The 21,619-nt window shown below is 44.6% G+C and overlaps 1 protein-coding gene across 2 annotated transcripts in view; it reads right to left on the bottom strand.

Moving 5' to 3' along the window:
• L3MBTL1 (L3MBTL histone methyl-lysine binding protein 1) overlaps positions 1-21,619 on the bottom strand; it is a 1,278,801-nt gene that overhangs the window by 479,619 nt on the left and 777,563 nt on the right. For both annotated transcript variants that reach the window (XM_069652331.1, XM_069652332.1), the window contains exon 14: positions 3,168-3,253. In XM_069652331.1, coding sequence (XP_069508432.1) covers positions 3,168-3,253 — 86 coding nt within the window. The remainder of the gene's footprint in view (positions 1-3,167; positions 3,254-21,619) is intronic.

Genomic DNA, 21,619 nt, shown 5'->3' with positions numbered 1-21,619 from the left:
TGTGTGTGTTGCCCAGGAAGTGGGTTGGACTGTCTGGTCCCAATCCACATCTGTAGTGCCAGAGAATCTGTGTGTGTGGAATGAGTGAAACCCACAGTGTTTGAATGGTGCAGATCCTTACCATTGGTGGACTTGGAGTTGCTGCCAGCCAGAATTTAGGGTAAGATGATGAGTCCTGCAGCCATTTCTGCAAAGTAGCGTTGGTGCCAAATATCCTGTGTAGAAGAGCAGACGACTTGAGATCCATGGACGACTCTCGAAGAGGACTGGCATCACTTCCTGCATTTGGCACGGTGAAACCTTGCTGGACTACCTGATCTGCAAAGGCCCTCTGTGGTGCTTCAATCCTTGGACTGGTCGGACTAACATTCTCGATGCAGTCTTGAGGATCCGGCTGCCCTGAACCGTCAGAAGTGTCCCTAGACCACCCGGTGGACTGAATAGCTCTCAAGAGGGCTACTTTGGTATAATCATTGATGTTCCGCACTAGTTGCTGGACCTTCATTGGTCGCCAACTTGTGGGATAAGTTACCTTCCTGCTGAATTTCAGTGTCCCAGAATCAAGGGATCATGCTCTGGAAAGTTTTCTTTCACTGTGACTGGAAAAATGCCTGCAGTCGCTGTGTGCAGTAGCTGTCGCTGGAACTCACCTTCCCCCGTTTGGTGAAGTTTCCTGAGGAGGTCTGCATCAGTGCCTTCTGGATTCCTTCTTCGCAAAGTGCTGCACTCTGCTCCTGGCACTGACTGGTAGAATCCTTTCACCCGCAATTCCTGGGCACCTCTCACTGGAACCAATAGTGGGAAAACGTACCTCCAGCAACCCTGAATCGACCCCTGTAGTCATCTGGGATAATCAGAGGCAGGGGGGTAAGTAATTGCAACACATTCACCTTCCCTTGTTCTCCTTAGAATACATCTTTGAATAAAAGTTGGTTATTCCGTTCCATCGCTTTTTGATCATCAGATCTAAAAAGCTTGTATCTAAAAGATAGGAATATAATTTGACGGACCGGTAAAATTGTTGCAATATCTTCTGAGACATTTCTACCACCACACAAACTCTTCCTACATCTGTCTCCTTTCCTAAGAAGCTGTGTGACTTTTGGGCAGAAGGTCCCTTACATCATAGGGATTGCATTTATAAAGTTAGGGCATAATTCTTGTGAACTGTTTCATTCTACTGCATCACTACTTACCCTATTTTAGTTGATTACGTTATTGTATGCATTCCTAAAAACCTAAAGGTGACTGTATATATGTTTGGTAATTGAGTTTTGTGTGAGACTACCTTCTTGATTCATTTTCTTAGTGTGTTTTTTGCCTATAATAGAGTATTTTTGTACTTACCTGTCTAAATTGAATTATAGGGTGTTTCACTGTGTGGACTCATTCTGGAACCCTGACCCCACTCACTTTCTTCTTAGACTTATCCTTGACCACTCTCCACGCTTACTTTGATTGGGTTTGGCTAACCTCTCAGAGTTCCCCAGTTCACTATAATTAAGGTGGCCTCCCAGAAACTGCCCACCAGGCCAGATTCTAGAAATTAATCTTAACACGTTGATGCACAGCAGTGCGGATAATGTCTTGGGTACCCCAGTGTTGTTAACTGGTGTAGTGTCGCATTTCACTTTACACAGAACACTGTGATCTGAAGTTAGTAGTTGGCATAACAGTTGCCTAATCTTTTTTTTTTAAATATGGAAACTTTCCCTATGTCTACTCTTGCTGCAATTAAAGTAGAACATTTAAATATTTTGAGTAGACAGAGGCTTGCCATCCTCTGGAAACAAAGCTGATTTGGTACAGAAATGGTTGGATCACCACGAGTATACACCAGGAGTATAGAGTTGTTCCTTTGCTTGCTAATCACAATGCAGTAGATGCTGGAACAAGTCCCAGTAGTAGCAATGGAAAGGAACAGAGCAAAATGTGGTATTATATAAAGCACAGTAGAGGAAAGCTCACGGATGGGTATAACAGATACCCACGCCCCACACTATTACGGGGCACTCAGTTTTGCCGAAGCCTGTGTATGTCTCTGGTTGGAGAGAATATTAGGGCCAGCTCATCAGATTTTGCACATGGCCCACACCAATTTCTGTTATACTACGAAGCTCATAACCTTGTCCAATTTACAAGCATTACTCTCACAGTAGTAGGTTATGCTACGGGTCAAGCACTACTCATTGAGATGAAAACAAGTACTAATAACAAGGACCTTGTGGCATATTACACAGTAAAAAGGTCAAATATTCCTTATTTATTTTATTTATTGTGCACTTGTAAGGCGCTTATACAACAAGTAAATTGTGTTTCAAAGCGCCCACAGGGCAACAGGGTGGGAACATGGGAGTAAAATTAGATATAACACTGTAAGACAGAGGCGGACCTACTGGGCCTTGTGAGCATTCAGGATGTGCAAGTGCAGACAGAGAGAAGGGGTAAGTGCCAGGTGTAAGTGGGAAGTGCTAGGGAGCGAGCAGTTGAAAGTGCCTAGGCGGAGTGGTGAACCAGCAATAAATAGGTAAAAGCAAGCCTGTGGTAGAACAGGCCAGTGGGTGCCAAGGCAAAGTGCTAGAAGGGGACGGAGGCGTGTGGAAGGCCAGGACCCAGGAGGACACATACAGGCCCTGTTCACCAATCCCAGAAGCTATGGGGTTTAGCAGAGGAGGGGGGGGGGAGGGAAAAGGAGGTGAAAAGGAAAGTCTTGAGGAGCTTCTGGAATTTGAGGAGATCCATCTGATGACTAAGAGGAAGGTGGAGGCTGTTCCATAGGAGGGAGGCTCCTGAGGAAAGAGGGAGGCTGCTGAGGAAAGAAATAGGCCACCAGCTCGCTATTTAGCAAAGCGTTTAACACACAGACTGAAGTTGACTTTGATCTTCCTTCCGCTAAGTGTCCTATGATCAAACTCATCACAATGATCATCAAAAAAGAGATTACCTGTGGGCTTACATCGAATTAAAATTCTCAAAGGGAAGAAAAACTGAATTATTGCAGGGCCACAGTGTAAATAAGCAGAGGGAGAACATGGACACTTCTCTGGTGTCTGTGTGATGGAGAAGGGAAAAGTAGGGGCCATAGGTGTGTAATGCAGCGAGAAGAGAGCATATTAGAAATAACCAATTGCTGTACATTAAAAGAACAGAGCATCTCAAGGGCTCACCACTCTGAAGAAACATGCTGAGACAGTAGAGGCACCAGTTTCAGATAAATATTTTTCCCAACAAAAGCTGTCTGGATCGGGGTAATCTAGAAAGCAAAGGAAAGCAAGAGTTATGAGACTCAATCTAGAAGGGCTGGGTATAAGAAATTAAACAGGCTGTTGCAGAATATGCAGAGTCTGTCGATGAGCAGGTATTCCATGGAGGTCTGACCTTGTGTCTTACCAACTGTGCAATCATGAAATCGAGGGCAAGTTCTCAGGAGAGAAAGAATTTTGATTTGACCTCTGTTAGTATCCAAAAAACTAGTGGGTTCTTTTGAGATAGGGCTATAAGCAGTAGAGCCTAGGAGCCCTCAGTAGGGGTTTGATTGCACTATACGATGAAATATAGTGGAATTCAAATGTACTAATAATGAATGCCACAGAATGACAGTGTACATTTGTACAAGGTTGGTATAAACTGCAATTTGGTCAGAAGATTTAAGGATGTTTCCGAATATTTTAGAGGTGTTCAATTGCTTTACATTTAGTGCAGTGTAGAGGAAACTGTGAATTTTACCACAACTCTCTCTTTTGTATTTAAGAACTACACATTCTATAAGACAATGTAAACTGAGTAACTTAACCAACCACAAGTAATAGGAACAAGCTGATTTGCATCAGTCTATCTGATGTCTGTGTTCCTGCAAGTCTTCTCTTTCCATTGCTGCTAGTCAGCAGACACATATTTCCTTCCTTTTCACATTAGTGAAAGGTGGCGGGCCGACCCTGTAGGTAACGGCCCAGCGCACAAGTGAGGGCCTGAACCCAGCGAGGGTCCCTTAATGAGGGTGGCGGTGCCGTTAACTACAGGGTCGGCCTGCGACCAAGGAGCATATCGCCATTAGCACCCGTTTAGATCTCTACACTGGTGCCAATGGATTTTCTTTCTTTTTTAAAAAAAAGAAACTTACCTTGTGGCGATGCCCTACGTCGAAGTGCAGTTATCCAGGGAAGTCTGTTTTCAATGTTCTTGACTAGTGTCATGAACATTGAAGAGGGACTGCCTGGAAGACAGCACTGTGTGGTGCTGGGCCGCTCCACAAACGTACGTTTTCTTTTTTATTTTGGGGAGTGGGCGACCACTCTTAGCACCTGTGTAGGCAATGACAAGGGTGCTAAGAGGTGAGGGGGCTGGGGAAGCAGGGGAAGGCAAGGGGCACCAGTTGCTCTGAGCGCAGACTATGAATACAACCTGCACTCCGCTTTTCACATTCCAGGGTGCTAATGGTGAATACATTTATTTTACTAATAGTAAATCACCATTATTTTCATTACGGGATATGTGAGTATACCTATGTCTAGTCTATTTTGGGGAGCAGCAAAATTAGGCTTCATTACGAGTACGATTGTACGGGTAAAAATGGTGGCATAGTGGCAGCAATTCCTTTGCTGCCACTTTAGCACTGCATTATGTGAAGGCATCATGAAGCAAGACACACAACAGATTCAAAGTTCAAAATAAAATGTATTAAACCAAATGTCAGGATGGTGGAAGGCCTAACGTGGCCTTTCCCTACCTGATCGAAGCTAAGAAAAGTCTGAGTCAAACCACATAGGGGTCCCTCAGTTTGTACCAACTGAGTGCATCCCACTCTAACGCCATTGGTGAAGGCATCAGGAAGCAAGACAGACAACAGATTCAAAGTTCAAAATAAAATGATTTATTAAATGTCAGGATGGTAGAAGGCCTAACTTGCCCTATGCTAAGGTGGACTTTCCCTACCTGAACGAAACTAAGGAAAGTTCGAGTTAAAGATTCCAACTTAAAAGTCCATCTGTGCCCAAAACCTATCCTAGTCCTCACAACTAATGCCAACCAATGTGTAGGGATGTCAATAATAAAATAAATGGTGATTAACACAAAGTTCTGAGCTTCTACCAGCTCTTAGCTTCCTTTTTAGCTCTCCTTCTCCAAGTTCAAGAAAGTTCCACAAAGGTCTCAAAATGACCTTTCTAAAGTTAAAGGCAATACAGTTCCACATAATCCTCTGGGTTCCCTTCCCCAAGTTCCATGTAACACAGTTAAAAAGAAAAGGGTCTTGAGGCTTCGTTCTCAAGACATTTGCAGTTACTCAAGTCTCAGCGTTCTCTTCCCCAAGTCTTTAACTCAGCCACCTGTACTTGTTTCACTCTTTTCAAAAGTTCAATACAACTCAACATCAACCTGACCTTCCTTCTGGATTGCATCACCAGTTCACTTACAGTGCTTCTCCTTGGATTGTTTCACAATGTCTTTGGTTTCACGAAAGCCCTGTGGCAGAAGGGCTGTGCGAATCTGTTTAGCTGTGGCGGCAGTGTGACCTATTTATTCATTCTACTGTGCTTCACCTATTGGATTGTTTGGCGAGCGAACGGAGAGTAAGTGGGGAGTAAGAGGCAGTCAGTCTCCTTTGCTCCACCCTGCAGTCGGCAGTTACTTCAGAACTTCAGAAAAAGTAAAAGGTGAAAAGGACGCCTTTACTTTTAAAAAGCACACAAACTTTTTCTTTTTTTTCTTTTTCTTTTTTCTCCTTCCAGTGACTCGCATGTCACGTGTGTAGCAGCTGAGCTCATTAGGACACCTGGTGCACCCTTGCGGCGAAAGCCCTGTGGCAGAAGGGCTGTGCGGATCTGGTTAGCTGTTTGGCGGCTTTGGCGTGCGTGCCAGAACTTACATCATAAAAGGAAAGCTCGAGTGTGAGAAGGGCAAGTGATTTTTTTTTTAATATTATTTATTTTTTTTTATTTTATTTTCACTGTTTGGCGGTTTGCTGCTTTGTTGCCTGGCTGTCTGGCCGGATTGCTTCCCCTGGGCAACTTGTGGCTATCCGAGAATAACAAAGCACAAGAAAGTACTGTTTGCTGGGACTGAATGCTCCTGCATTAAGGATTGTGTTTTCAACTCCACCTCCTTTGTAGAACAGCTGAGTCTTCGCCGAGCGGATGTTTTTTCCCGCGGCACGGGAAGCTGCCTGACTTCAACCTGTGAAACTATCTATTGATTGGGTCGTGGCTCTTGCCTTTTTTTTATTTTTATTTTATTTTTTTATTATTTATTAATTTATTAGTTAAAGTTGTCTTTATTTTTTTAAGTGGTTTTGGTGTATCAATCTTATTTAAGTGTGTTGGGATTCTTGTGACAAACTACGAAAAGAGAAAGTTAAAATCCTTTTGCGAATTGCACAAGTGAATTGCTAAGTGCTTTCCTGTCTCGCCGGGTTGCCAGAGGATTCTTGTCAGACAAACACATTGCTGGACACGCTTTCCTGCTTTTGAAGGACAGATCCTATTGGGTTTTACTTTATAATATATAAATTATACAATATTTCTTTATGTCACGTCAAATCAACTCGCTAAAATCGGGAATGCCTGAGTCTGTAACTAATACGTATAACCTAGTGCCACCTTTACCTAAAAAGACCTTGATCACTAAAAGAATTAAAGAAAATAAAGAGAGGAAACGAGCAACTTCTCTTAATGTGGATATTCGTTCCTATTGCATCACAAATGTTGTAGGATCAGAAAAAACTTCAGCAATGCCCTTACAAATGGAAAAAACTCTGTCGTCAATAACTGTTTCCTCAGCGCCAAAGCTAGCTATGGCCAATCAGGTGATTTGCCCTAATGTGTTTGAGACGGCCATTATTCAGCACTTGGTCTGTCCTAACACTACAGTTCTGTGCGGAGTCTCGCCGCCCATAATTCCTGTCTCTGAAGAGTCTGTAATAAATTCAGTGCCCTTAAGTACTAACTTAGAGATGGATGTGATTGCCTCAAAAACATGTATTACTAGTGTTCAACTTCAACAAGCAAGAACAGAAGTAGCGGATGCCTCAATTGCATTAGCCTATACATCAGGTGAAATATGCACATCACAAGCAGTTACTACTGTAGCGGCTAAACCGTATGCACCCCCCCTGTACCTTTATGCTCTGTTGAAGCTCAGCACTTACTACGAACTGAATATGCTAAATTGACAGCCGTTGGTGAATTTGGAGATGATACATTAGCATCTATCTTAGCATCCAGTCCTCATGAATCTGCAACACCTGACATAATGTATATTTGCTCAAACACGGGTGATCCGATTCAATTGGCTGATCACTCACACATCCATACAAGCGAGTGTATAGATCATGCTCAAAAGCTAAATACCACCCCACCAGTTGAGACTGAGAATCCTGATTTATACAATCTCCCGTCTTATTCGACAAATCTCCATCATCAATCTCAAATACATCTTTTGTGGCCCCAACACCTAGACGTACCAGGTTCATAGAACCTGATATTAGTCATCCTTATTTTATTCGTGATAGTCAGATGCCATTTAAAGAAAATAGGTTCTCTTTTCCTGAAGCACCAGCTTTAAACAACACGTTGGGTGCCATTAATACCGCCCTATTGTTATTGGCTAAGCTTTACGAATCATTAGATGAAAAGATGCGTTGCCAGAATAGCGAACTACATGTGTTACACATGCTTCTTAAAAAAGAACAGAAGGCACGCGTTCTGACATCTCGCCCTACTATACTAAAGATGACAAATCAATCTATGCAAACAAATAAAAGTTATGCACTAGATGTGATGGTAGGCTTGCCGTCAAATTCAATACCAAATATAAAGTCAGTCTCAAGTATCACTCTTGATGCTGGAGCTCATTTAGTTCCCATCAATCCTTCTGAGGTAATGACAAAAGAACAGAGTATTTTGCCTCCAATTCCACAAGTTTCTATCCAGTCAGCACCTCTTATGCCGATTGGGATAATCCCAAAAGTACAAGGTGTATCATTTGCTCCAATATTCAGTACCTTGAAAGCTCTTCCTGTGTCCATCTTAGGTCAAACTCTACTTGCACCGGAACCAAAAAAGCGTCTGCCATTTGTCAATACAAGTTCTAAGTTAAAAGTAAAGAAAGCTGTTAGACGTGTGACATCAGTCAGGAAAAAACGAAAATTGAGCATAGACATTGAAAAACAGACTACACAAGATGCTTTAGAATATCAACCACTTGATGATTTGCTTGATAGTGTAACAACATTATCTCTAAATCCATTAGATCAGAGTATTCACACTCAAAATGGGGCAACTATATCCCAGTCTGCAATTTCAGGGGGTCCTCAACCACCATCCGTTGAAGAAAGGACATTGGCTAAGAGCTTATGTGCTGATTGAGTTCAATCCTCTGCTGTTTTTGAAAATGCTTCAAGTACTACTGATGACATCTTACACGATTTACGAGCTGAACTACGAGCCTCTTTTAACAAACAGATTAAAGTCAATGAAGCTCTTGTACAGTGTTACATTGCGCCAACTAATGAGAATAAGATTAAACAAACAAATATTACCCGCCTGCAAGATGATAAAATGCAAGCGCTTCGTGCTGATGGGATCCTACAAGATTTGCGTGAGGAGATACGAGCTTCTTTCGCAAGATACACTAGAGAAAATGAAGCATTTACACAAACTGTTAGGTCAGTTAACCAGGGCTCACTGGGTAAAATTGATTTAACTGCCCAGGATTATCAAAGGGCTATACCCAGTACTGAACCCTTGTTAGTTGGACCTCCAAAACTTCAAAAAATAACAGCACAGGACACTGTGGATGTGGGAACTAGGGGTTCATCATCTTCTATCATGCTACCTATGAGCAAATAGAGTGAGCATATCCCAGGGTCATCTAGACTTGTCGGTAAATCGCAATTTAAAAATCACCATCGCCTTCTTATAAAATGTCGTGGTCACCTATTCCCCACTTATGACCTTAATCGAGCCAGCCTTTTGAATATCTGTGCTGATATCGCTGCTCTCGAAGATTTAACATCAGGTGATATTAGCTTGGTTGAATTTACTAGTGACCAAGATCTAACAGAAGCACGTTTATATGTACAATCAAGAGTGGTTTTAAACACGCTCTGGCTGGCTCGGACTGCCTTTTATAATTTGGGCTTTCTACTATCACAAGATGTGCTCCATAATGATCTGAAACAATCCAATAATCAACATCCGGAAAGTCGAATGTATGGTGACAACATAGCCTCCACGAGATCGGGGGCAGGAGCTGCACATAATGTATGGACCCGTGACAGTGACAATTTGAGATCGTAACCATCCCAGAAGATGGAATCTGTTAGTCTACTCTCTTGGAACACTAGAGGTCATAGACACTTTATTAATAATGGAAACAACAACCTCTTCCAGTTTGATATACTAGTGTTTCAGGAGACATGGCTTCGCGATACACCAACATGGGATCAATATAATATCTTTGTGGTACCAGCCATAGAGCCGGTGAAGGGACGACCTATGGTCGGGCTCCTCATGGCTTTCCGAAAGAATAAGAACATTGAAATTATTTGGCACAGATCACCGTCACCCTGCTTTCAGTATGTAAAGCTTCATGTTGGAGAAAGCTTTTATGCCATGATAAACATCTATTGGGGGAAAAAACATATATCCTCGAAGGTTTTCTTTGAAACTTGGATCATGATCCTTGATCAATTATTATTAGATGTTACCATTACCAACACGTTTATAATGGGGGATCTGAATCTTCATCTCTTAGCTCCTAATCTCTCGAGTCCCATGTCTGATGAACGTCGCTGGTTAACTCTAATGGCTGATCGCAATTTTGTAATGGTTAATGGATCTATACCTGGGGATGTACCTCCTAAACCTACATGGCACAATGTTAATAACCATGTAACGTTGGATTACATCTTTGTTAATACTCTTTTTCTGAATAATATAACTATGTTCTCCATTAAACCAACTATTCTGAGTGATCATAGTTTGCTACATCTAAAATATGATTGGGCTGAAACGAAGAAACTCCCTCAGAATATGAATGTGACTAATCTATACATTAATAATGCTGGTAATCGATTAAAATGGACTCACAGAAAATTATGTCAGCTCAGAGATACATTGTGGGAACAGTATACTGGTAATAATGAATGTTTTAGTGGTTGTTATGTACATGCCATACAGCGCTTTTCAATACAGAGGGCGTGTCCTAAAGGCTCCATCCAGGTTCATCGTCATGCCTTTGATTTCGAAGTAAAATATAGAAAGAGTGAATTTAGAAAGCTTGTTAGGAGGCTATCAAATGGGTACACTCTTGTTCCGGGCTCTAAACAAGATCAGACCAAACGATTACAAAAGGAGTATAAAAATTGGCTTAGACATTGCCGTGCCTCCCAATACCAACTTGATGGGGAGGCGATGTTGAAACAAATCATCCCCAAATCATCGGCAGGAATATGGGCTCTGTTAAATAACACCGCGGTTAAAAACCAACCTTCATTACAGGCGAATTCCATCCCCCAAGAATCTTGGAATGATTTTTATGGCAATATATACACCTCGCCTTTCCTAGATCTTGGTATAACCTGGGATAACATTACAGCTAATCATACTGTTAATTTTGGCCGCGAGGATATACTGTTTTTTATATCTAAATTGAGTGTATCAAGAGCTGCCGGACCGGATGGGCTACATAATGCCATGATAAAGCAAAATAAACATTTGTGGTCAGACATTCTATTTCATATGTTTCAACACATTATGTTAACAGGTTTAGTGCCCGCGAATTGGAAAACATCAATTATTCTCCCCATATTCAAGAAAGGAGACAGGACAAATCCAGCATCATATAGACCCATTGCTTTGCTTGACTGTCCGGGAAAAGTTTTTGCCCGTTTGATCCTAGGTGAGTTTAACCATTGGTTAAATCAACTCAATTACAGAGATCCTTTTCAAACTGGGTTTGTACCAGGGTTAGGCACTGCCATCAATTTGATCACTTTAAAGGCTATTATTCACCTGAACAACCAACGCAACCAGCCAATTTATATGGCTTTAGTTGATTTTAGGGCAGCTTTTGATTTGGTCCCAAGGGAATTGTTATTTAAAAAAATTGATGGATTTAAAGTGCCCCTGGCATACCCTAAAATGGATAATTCAATTACATTCAAACACCTCAATTTCTATACGCCTGAACAACAAGGGCCTCTTGTCCGAACCCATACACACCACTCGGGGTCTGAAACAAGGATGCCTGTTAGCGTCCGCCTTGTTTAATTACTTTCTTTTGGATTTTGGCACTAGTATTGAGGGGCTGATTGTTGATTCTCCGAAATTACAAAGTGTAGCAATTAAGTGGCTCTTGTACGCCGATGACATGGTGTTACTGTCCAAAACGCCCATTGGCCTATGTAATCTGCTAAATGCATTAGATATATATGCTAAACGTAATTGTATTAGCATTAATACTAAAAAAACTCAAGTAATGCAATTTGGAGTTAATAGAGGTCAGAAAACATGTCGTTGGCAACTTCAAGGCACTGATTTGCTGCTTGTAAGATCATACCTCTATTTGGGGGTCTGTGTGGCTAGCAAATTGTCCGATAAAATGCAAGAACATCGTCTGCAATTAAAACATTCGAGTGCATTATCTCAACTACGTATAATCCGGGCAAAATATTGCAAATTTTCTATTGACCCTATGGTTATATTTTACAAGCAAAAATATGTGCCTACCATTTTGTATGGTTCTGCAGCCGAGATATGCCAAACATACACATATTGGGTTAAATATGAAAGCAAGTTTTGGAAAAGATCGCTCATGCTTCCAAATTCTGAATCTATTTCTATTAGATACGAATTGGGGCTTATATCCCTTTACGCTGTGTATAAATGGAAGGTTTGTTTATTATATCGAAAATGTATCATGAAAGATAGCACTAATGGGCTACTTGACATCATAGCTAGCTACTTATTGTTATCAGATGAAATCTTTCCATTGAAATGGCGTACTTCTGCTAGAAAATTCTTGAAAGGAGCTGATGTCTCTGAAATCTTGCTTATCGAAAATCCCAATAAAGCCAAAACTAAGTTGTGGGAATCCGACTGGATCAAAACCCGTGATGCATGCATGAAAATAATCAAATTCGGGTCGAATCCTTTTGCCTTAAAAGCACAAGGCCATATAGAAACTTATTTAAGACAATCTCCAAATCCAAGACATCGTGCAGATTTCATGCGCTTTAGATTGAACATTTGGCCTACAAGAGAGATCCTGTTTAGATGGAAGAAGACATCTGCTCAAACTTGTCGATTCTGTCATAAACAGATAGAAACGATGAAACACTTAGTGGTAGAATGTGTTAGTCTTTTATCATCAAGAATAAATTATTTTAAAAACTTGATCAACAAGACGGTGGTTATGCATGATGAATTATGGTTAATATTATTTAGAGGGCACTCAAAACAATTAAGGTATGCATTCCATTCAGTTCGGTATTCATTATGGATAATTCTACTGGGTTTCAAGTGTTCAAGCACTTCAGTATTCAACATGCATAATTCGACTTGGTTTCAAGTTATCATTCAATTTGGTACTTTGTTGCTTATGCGCAGCCCATTAGAAGCGCCCCAGCTTTTAAGTGGCTCCCCCCCCCCCCCACCCGACACTCATCGGTCCTGAGCGTTCCTCTCAGGCGGCTCCTGCTGCTTGCTTTTTGCATCTCAGGCCAGCGCCCGTGCCTCTAAGCTCCCCACTAGCACTCCGGGTGCTGTCTTGCACAACCCAGCAGCTCTAGTGCCCCTGCAGGGACACGGATGGCGCCCTCTTTTCTTTCCTGCTCGCAGCAGCACTAGCTGCTCGTTCTCCAACACAGAGGCTCCCACACCTGTGGCAGCCTAACGGCTCAATTTGTCTTGGGCTTCACAAGTCCTCTGCGATGTCAGCTTGCGACCTGGCTCCTTCTCAGGTCCCACCATGACTGCGTCCTCACGAAAGGGGTGCCCTGCTGGTCTCTCCCACACAGGCCTCCCTGTTGCTCCCTGCTGTTCTTTGGCTCTCCCTTCATAAACCTGCAACCACTTGACAGGGTGCATGTGTGGATTCTCAATTGGGCCTGCCTGACTATAATTAAAGGGACATCCCTGACCTTCAAAGTACTCTGCAGGCATCTTCCTCTTCCCAGTACTAGAGTGGTGAAATGGGTTTTTAGTGTTCATTACTCTCAGTCATCTCCTCCTTGTCCCAGTACTGTCAGAGAAAAATAAAATGTGGGAAAATGAGGGCAGCTGGCTGACAGCAGCCTATAAAGCCTGGGCGGTACACCCAGTTTTTGGTGCAGCTGTTTTGGTGCACCACTTTGACCGTAGAGTCCCTTTTGGTGCGGCCAAAGTGGTGCGGCAGCCAATCAGCGCAAGCCTTTTGGTACAAGGGTCGTTTGGATGTGGCTGGCATTGCAGCCTATGAGCAAACAGCCCTCGTGCGAAATGGGCCATCAGGGGCTGCCTTAACCCGGATAATAGCCCCTCATTTGAAGTGTAGGACGTGTGGAAGACCACATTCAAAAATCCGGAAATTTCTTTGCCATAGAAAGAACATTGTACACATAGTAGCTTCAAACAATCATTGACAAAGCCAATAGATCTGGCTTGGGCAACGCCACACGTAAACTCATGTGAACAGCTATATGAGCCATATTCTCAGTCTGTCTCATATGCAAAGGTTCTACCATTTGCGTAGTATTCAGGCTGTGTGGCAGATCTGAAGGAGGCTTGGGTACCAGTCTACATCCAGTTCAGACCAGCTGCTTATCCACAGGTCAAGCTTTATAAGCCAGCTACTTTCTTGCCTTTTATGCTATGTTTTGTCTCACATACCAGTGGCTATGCCCATCATTTGCCAGAGTTTTCGGTCTAATGGCCGTATTCTCCCTCCACACATGGTACCACACACGCTGTCAGTCAGTGCAGACACCTCACAGTGTGAAACATTCCTCTGAACGCTTCCGGCATCCAGTGGTCAAAGTGGGCAGCATGTTGCAGAATCTGTCAGCTCCAGCCAGCTTGTGTACCAACATTTGAGTACTTGCACCGCAGTGCACAATGTTTAACTCAGTTCAGGGGCCTCAGAGGGACTACAGCTCCCAGAATAAACTTGCTATCATTTAGTACTTATGATACACTAAGAGTGCATGCCACAGTATGCACCCTGATTTACACAAAGCTGGTGTCTATACAGGACTACATGTTCCAGAATGCATTATACCCTACTCGGATTAAACTGATTTTTAACATCATATTTCTGTTTTTATTTTTAGTGTTTTTTTTATTAATTCTGTGTAATTTTGTCTGTGATTTTAAACGGAGCAGTATTTTAATGTTCAGGCATTTTAAGATCTTTAGCCTGTAGTGGGGATCGTTTCTGCCTTTTACACACTGCTGGCTGATAGTTTTGAGTCTTTTGAACTTCTTTCAAGTACAGGCATCCTTTTGCACTTTCACTTTGTACTCTTGTACCTTGCATTTGTATAGTTGTGATGGCTAAGCACAAAGCAATTGAACAGCTGCCAGTCGACAGGCAAATAAAAAAATGTAAGCAAGTTGCAGTCACCTCCCTTCAACCTACGTTGAATGATTATCTTAAACAGATGGCGGAAATGATAGAAGAGAGAATTATTAATACAGAAAGAGCCATAGAAGAGGTTTCAAACACTACATATAAATCCAATCCCTTGGATGGCATATCGATTATCCTACCGATGCAAGCAATCAACTCCATAGAATCGACTGATAATCGCATTTTGAATGGGTCTATAAACACATTCTAATGAATTAAGCTGCCCACTGGTAAATAATGAGAATCATAGCAAGGGGAACGAAGTAATTAAGGCAACTGATAGTGGCCCAGTAGATCTGCCCGTGAATGATAGTTTGGTTTCAGTGACTAGTGCGCTAACGGCGCTAGAAGAGGTTTTGGATAAAAAAAAACTCTCCCTCGTTCTGGAAAGTAACTCTCCATTAACAAAATCATTCAATCTCTCACTCACGATTCTGGATGACCTCATTAGAGGAATAAAGAGTGATTTCACAGAAGTAAAGCAGGCTATTTCGAGCACTAACGGAGGCTCATCTGTTGCTGCAAGTGTAATTTCTGAGGGGCCCAGAAATACAAGGGAGAAAGGTGATACCATTTTAACCCCCATTGCAACCATAAACCAACCCAAAGCTAAGGCAGCCACAGGTCTATGCAAGAGTTTGAAGCATCATACTAGCCAAAATATATACATTTAGATAATGTAATGTCAAGTGGGAGTCGTGTAGTTATTTATCTCCCACCTGAGGCCCCCCCATTGGTGGGGGTCATTATTGGTATCCCAGTCTTGGCAAATGGGGTGGAGGAATCAACCACCTCACCGATCAATAAAACAAGCCATTGGATCAACACTCATCTAGTTAGTTGGCTTATTAACCCAAGTAATATTCTCATGGCAAGAAGAACTTCATGGGTCGGCAACACAGACAAATCAGTGGAGGGTGATTGTGTAATTTTTACATTATCATCACCAGCAATATTAACCTATTTAATGACTACTCTATATCCCAATTGTTATGAAACGAATAGTCAGATTAGGACAAGAAATGTTGTCCCATTATTCTTTTTGTATCCACCCGATCCTGGAAAAGGCAGCCTTAGGGCACCACCGGATAGGTTAACGTCTCGGAACAGATATTGGAAAGGGGCCAATAGGTGGGAAATTGTTAGTCACCAGCTGGCATGGGTTGAAAGGGAGGGGCAGTCCAGAGGGAGGATGGGGCAGTGATAACAGCAAATTTCTTCGAGACCCTATCTGGGCTCCAGGAATTAGATGGACAAAAGAATGGATTGTTACCAATTTCAGTTGCAATGGGGACAGTACTGGATTTGGCTGCGGTAGAAGGAATATGTTACTTACCTGTAACTCCTGGTCTCCAGCATTGGTATTGTTCATAGATTCACATGATGTGAATATTCCCCGTCAGGCTCGGAATCCTCGGTAAAATAGAGCAGTTTAAGTTAAACTGAAACTTCAGTCACTTTAGCGCTCGGATGTCATTGTTTTGGTTCATACTGCCCACAGTCAACAGAGAACACTTAACTCCACCCGTCGGCCCCCTTCATATTTGGCAAGTGCACGTAACGTGGCAGTAAGTGCCAAATGACGAGCCATGAGGGGTAGGAGGGAGGGTCACATGTGAATCTATAAAAAGATACCAATGCTGGAGAACAGGAGTTATAGGTAAGCAACTTATTCCTCCTCTAGCATTGGATCGTTCATAGATTCACATGCTGTGAATAGATTACAAAGCAGTAAAAAATACCCAATACACAAGGGTGGAGGAGCTCCCCGTATCACTTACCACAGGAGACTTACCAATCTTATGCAAACAGATTTTGTAGAACTCCCTGGCGTTGTCTATAGACTCCTCTGCGCTGCAGATGTCTGGCAGCAGGATCCCGGAGAGAAAAGCAGTAGTCAGGGCCACTGCTCTGGTGGAATGTGCTCATGGTCAACCTGGGAGCGGTCTGCCTGCCTGCTGGTGGCAGAATGAGATGCAGGCTGCAATCCATCTGGCAATAGAAGATTTTGAGACAGCCTTGCTGGGCCTTGTAGGTCTGAATGCGACAAACAGTTGATCCGTTAAACTGTGTGATTTTGTGCGTGCCACATAGTACTTGAGGGCCCGCACCACATCCAGTATCTGCGGGGTGTGCTCTGCCAGAGATGCGGGAGAGCCGAAGAATACTGGTAACACCACCTGCTTGTTAAGATGAAAGGATGTAGTTACCTTAAGTATGGATCTTGGATTGGTCCGCAATACAGTCTTGTCCTTGTGGAACGTCAAATGAAGAGATTTCAAAGAAAATGCTGTATCCCTCCCACTTGCCTCGTTGAAATAATTCCCACTAAAAAAGCAGTATTCCATGACAGGTGCATGATGGATGCCTGTGTCATGGTCATGAAGTCAGGGGCACAGGCATGCAGGGGTTGCATGCACAGGAGACCTGGGTGGACACTGTCCTGGCACCTTTGGCACCAGGCTCATGAACAAAAGTAAACAAGAACATCCATTTAACACCAAAAAGCTTTTATTATGAACATAGCACTTCAGATGCATTAACCTTGAACATTCCATCCATTAAGCAGCCCCAAGTGTATTTTTGGGTGTGGCTAGCAATGGATTGCCTTCGCACGTGCTCACTCTCCAGGAGTGGCAGGGTGTTGCTGGTAAGCCGGCCCTAATGGGCGTGCCCACGATCTCAGCTATATAAGCTGCCCCGATCCTCAAGACAGACGCTTCGCGTTATTCTGCACTTGCAAGCAGCGTAACGCTCACCGTTGCCTGAGATCAGACTTACCTTTGAAGATCCTGCTTCTTGGCCATCCTGCTTCCTGCCAGCATACTTAGCAACTGGGGGAAGCTGTTCTTACCTGTACATCTCTCCTGCGAACCAAGTATTCATCTTTACACTTTGCGGAATGCCGAAATCTTCATCTTGGCATCCAAGCACGACACGCTTGCAAGGAAAAACAGAAGACAAGGTTAGACATCAAAAAAACTGTCAGTTTAAGGTGGCGCTTCGCCATACTTCACGCTTTCCTTAAACCATCACTTACCTGCTGTCGAACATTGCGGTAGCATCCATCTTCCATCCGGCCATGTCTCGCGTCTCACAGCTGCATTGAGTCCGCATTTCCATCTAAGGGAAGAAAACAGAAAAGAGACATTATTCGGGGCATAAATAGGAGCAACATATAAAGACATTAAATAGAACGAACAGCATCACAAGAGCTCAAGAAAGACTTACCAATCATAAGGAGAAGCATAGTCGCAGCTGGACTGGATGAATCCTTATCAGGGATCAGTGAAGGAACTAGATCCCATTCGACGCGCCCCTGCCAGAAGTAGCAGGACGGAGAGCATATCTTCCATAATTCACAGGTGAGCTTTATGGGACAGCGTAGGCTGACAGAAACCGTACTTTCGGGTGAAGGGTTCGAGAGATACAACCAATCACAGATTGGTGCACTCACACACTTATCTCCACGCAGGAGCAGTATTACCACGTACCACTGCTCACAGCTGTTCTACTGAGGGAGAGACCTGAAGGGGGTGATTCAAGTTCAGGGAGGGCTGCAACCGTGCCCAACACCTCCGCAGAGACCAGTGAGTGCAACAGCCTGGTGGATGGCCGCAAAAGGGGGTCTCATAAACCTTGTGATCATTACATTGAGTTACCAGGATCGTGCAGGGCGACGGACTAGAGGAAATTAATGAAACAGACCTTGTAGAAACTCTTTCACTAGCCGATGGAACCAGAGGGAAGACTTTCCAGAGGACCAGCAGTATCTGCAGATTGCGGCCAGGTGGACTTTAATGGAGGAGTGCGTCAAACCCGACTCCGCCAGAGACGAGAGATACAGTAGTAATTCCTCTGGCCTGATGATGTGGGGACGCAGGTGATGCCTTCTGCACCACACCTGGAAACGCTACCACTTGCTCTTGTAGCATTTCAGAGCTGCAGGGGCCCTTTTTTTATCTAGTACCTCCTGGCAAGCCTGCAGGAGGGAAAGGGTCCCAAATTCTTAGAACACAGTAGCCAGAACGTCAGATAGAGAGAGGCCGGACCGTGGTGCAGAACCGTTCCCTGGTTCCTGGACAAGAGCGACTGGTGCAGGGGTAGCCTGATCTGAGCTGTTGCTGAAAGAGCCAGGATTTCCGAGCACCAATACTGTCTCGGCCACGCAGGGGCCACTAATATCAGTCTGCACTGATATTGTTTGAAAGTGTACAGGATTCGTCGCACCAGAGGAATTGGGTGAAAAGCATACAGAAATGTCCTCTCCCATGGGAATGCAAAGGCGTCTCCCAAACTGTCCGGCTGGGGAAACCAGCTGGCAAAAGCCTTGCAGCGGCTCTTGTCGCAAGTGGCAAACAGGTTGATCTCCGGGGTGCCCCACTCCGGGGAACAACAGGTGTAGTTTGTCTTCATGCAAATTCCATTTGTGACAAGAGCGCAACTCCCTGCTGGCGGAGTCCGCCAGAGTGTTGTGGATCCCCAGTAGATGGAGGGGAATCAGGAACATGTTCAGTTGTAGGGCCCAATGCCAGAGCCCTTGGGCCTCCCTGGAAAGCTATGGGGATCTGGTCGCCCCCCGCTTGCAGATGTAAAACATGGACGTCGTGTTGTCCTTGTAGATCTGAACGACCTTCCCTCAGGGGGGAGGAAAGATTTCAGTGCCCAGAATATCGCTCGTAGCTCCAGCAGGTTGATGTGCTGGGTCTTGTCTGATGCTGACCCCAAACCTCGGGTGTGCTGCTCATGGCAGTAGGCTCCCCAGCCTTCCCGGGAAGCATTTGTGGTTACGGTGATCGGATGGTCAAGTAGCCTGAAAGGGGCTCCTTGCAGGATGTGTCCACTCACTCACTACCAGAGTAGGCCCTTCCTGAAAGCTGGCGTCAGCGTAAAGCGGTCCTCCCAGGAGCCTAAAGCTTGTACCCATCTGGCATCCAGGAATTCTTGCACTGGCCTCATGCGTAATCTGCAGTTGGTTACCAGTGGGATGCATGAAGACTGTATCCACAGCAAACACTAGTAGCTGTGGACTGTGGTTGACCGGGTTTTGCTGAGGCAATCCACCTTCTGCAGGAGGGCTGTTATTCTGCTGTCCGAGGGCCTGGCTCTCTAAGCAATGGTGTCTAGCAGTGTCCCGAGGCACGGTGCCATCCGAGAGAGGCCCAGCTGCGATTTCGGGAAATTGATGGAGAATCCCAGTTGTTGAAGACACTGGATCGTGACAGCAGTGTTGGACTCCACCAGCGAATAGGAGGCGGCTGTTATTAACCAGTCATCTAAGTATGGGTAGACGTGGACTCCTCTCTGCCGCAGGTGAGCCACCACTGGTGCAAGGCATTTGCTGAAAACTCGAGGGGCTGATCTGAGCCCGAAGGGAAGAGCCTTGAACTGATAGTGCTCTCCTGCCACCATGAAACTAAGGTAGCGCCGGTGTGAAGGGCGAATAGGGATGTGGAAGTAAGCGTCTTTGAGATCGAGGGACGCTAGGAAATCCCCCTGCTGCAGCTGAGAAGTGCTCTCCTGCCACCATGAAACTAAGGTAGCGCCAGTGTGAAGGGCGAATAGGGATGTGGAAGTAAGCGTCTTCGAGATCGAGGGACGCTAGGAAATCCCCCTGCTGCAGCTGAGAGCACTTGTTGCAATGTTACCAATCTGAAAAGTTTGTGCTTTCAGAAACCTGTTGAGCACCCTTAGGTCTAGAATAGGCCCCCAAACCCCTGTTTTTTTGAGTAAGCCCCTTTGTCTTACCAGGAAGTAGCGGGAATACACCTCCTTCAGTGTATCGTTCCTGGGAACTTTTTCTACAGCACCTTTTTGTAGTAGAGACTGCACTTCTTGGATCAGAAGGAGCTGCAATTTTTCCAGTCTTTGTATGGAACAAGTTACTTATCTGTAACTGTTGTTCTCCAGCATGGGTCTGGCATGGATTCACATGCTCATGAATGAAAGAATACATAGCAGTACACATGCACAACCACAGGAGGTGGCAACGGCTCAACATTAAGCATTACATCCAGAACTCAACATTAAGCAATTCTTACCTCCTCACCAGGCTCACCTTAGGCGAACAGGTTGAGCAGCACTGCTTGGCTGACCCTGGACTCCTCCCTGGAATCCCGATCGACGCAGTAGAATTTTGTGAAGGTGTACGTCGACCTCCACGTAGCAGCCCTGCAGATGTCCAGCAAGGGCACACCAGATAGGAACGCCGTGGTAGCTGCGATCGCTCTGGTGGAATGGGCTCTCGGACGGCCAGGCAGCGGTCGGTTTGCCAACCGATGACAGTACATGAGACAGCCGGAGAGCCATCTGGAAATGGAAGCCTTCGAGAGAGCCTTCCCCTGATTGACAGGTCCAAAGTTCACAAAAAGTTGTGACGTCTTCCGAAAACTCTTTGTGCGGTCCACGTAGAACTTCAGCGCTCTAGCCACATCCAGCGAGTGCAAAGTCCTTTCAGCAGGCGACGAAGGCGACGGGAAGAAAACAGGCAACACCAAGGGTTCGTTGAGGTGGAAGTCCGACGGCACCTTGGGCATGAAGGAGGGGTGCGTCCTGAGCACTACCCTCGTGTCGTGAAAAGTCAAGTACGCGGGCTTGCAGGAAAGGGCCTGGATCTCTCCCACCCGTCGTGCGGAGGTGATGGCCACAAGAAACGCTGTTTTCCACGACAAGAACTTCAACAGAGCTGAGTGCAGAGGCTCGAACGGAGGTCCCATGAGCTTGGTCAGCACCACGTTGAGCTCCCACGCCGGGGCCAGGGCCTTCACCGGCATGAACGATCTGAACAGTCCCTTCATGAATTCTTTCACCAGACGATGAGACCACAAAGACGTCCGTCCCGTGGTTCTGGTGTATCGGGAGATCGCAGCAAGATGAATCTTGATGGAAGCGTGCGCCAGCCCAGCCTTGGCCAGCAGGTACGGCAGTACTTGAGGAGCCGTAATCCGTAGAGGGTTAATCTTCTGTGCGTGGCACCAGACAGAGAACCTCTTCCATTTGTGTCCGTAGCATTTAA

The sequence above is a fragment of the Ambystoma mexicanum genome, chromosome 3p, assembly GCF_040938575.1.
Source record: "Ambystoma mexicanum isolate Mex_15411 chromosome 3p, UKY_AmexF1_1, whole genome shotgun sequence".
NCBI classification, from domain to species: domain Eukaryota; kingdom Metazoa; phylum Chordata; class Amphibia; order Caudata; family Ambystomatidae; genus Ambystoma; species Ambystoma mexicanum.
The sequence above is the reverse complement of the archived record's forward strand: the minus strand, read 5'-3'. Positions and strand labels throughout refer to the sequence as shown.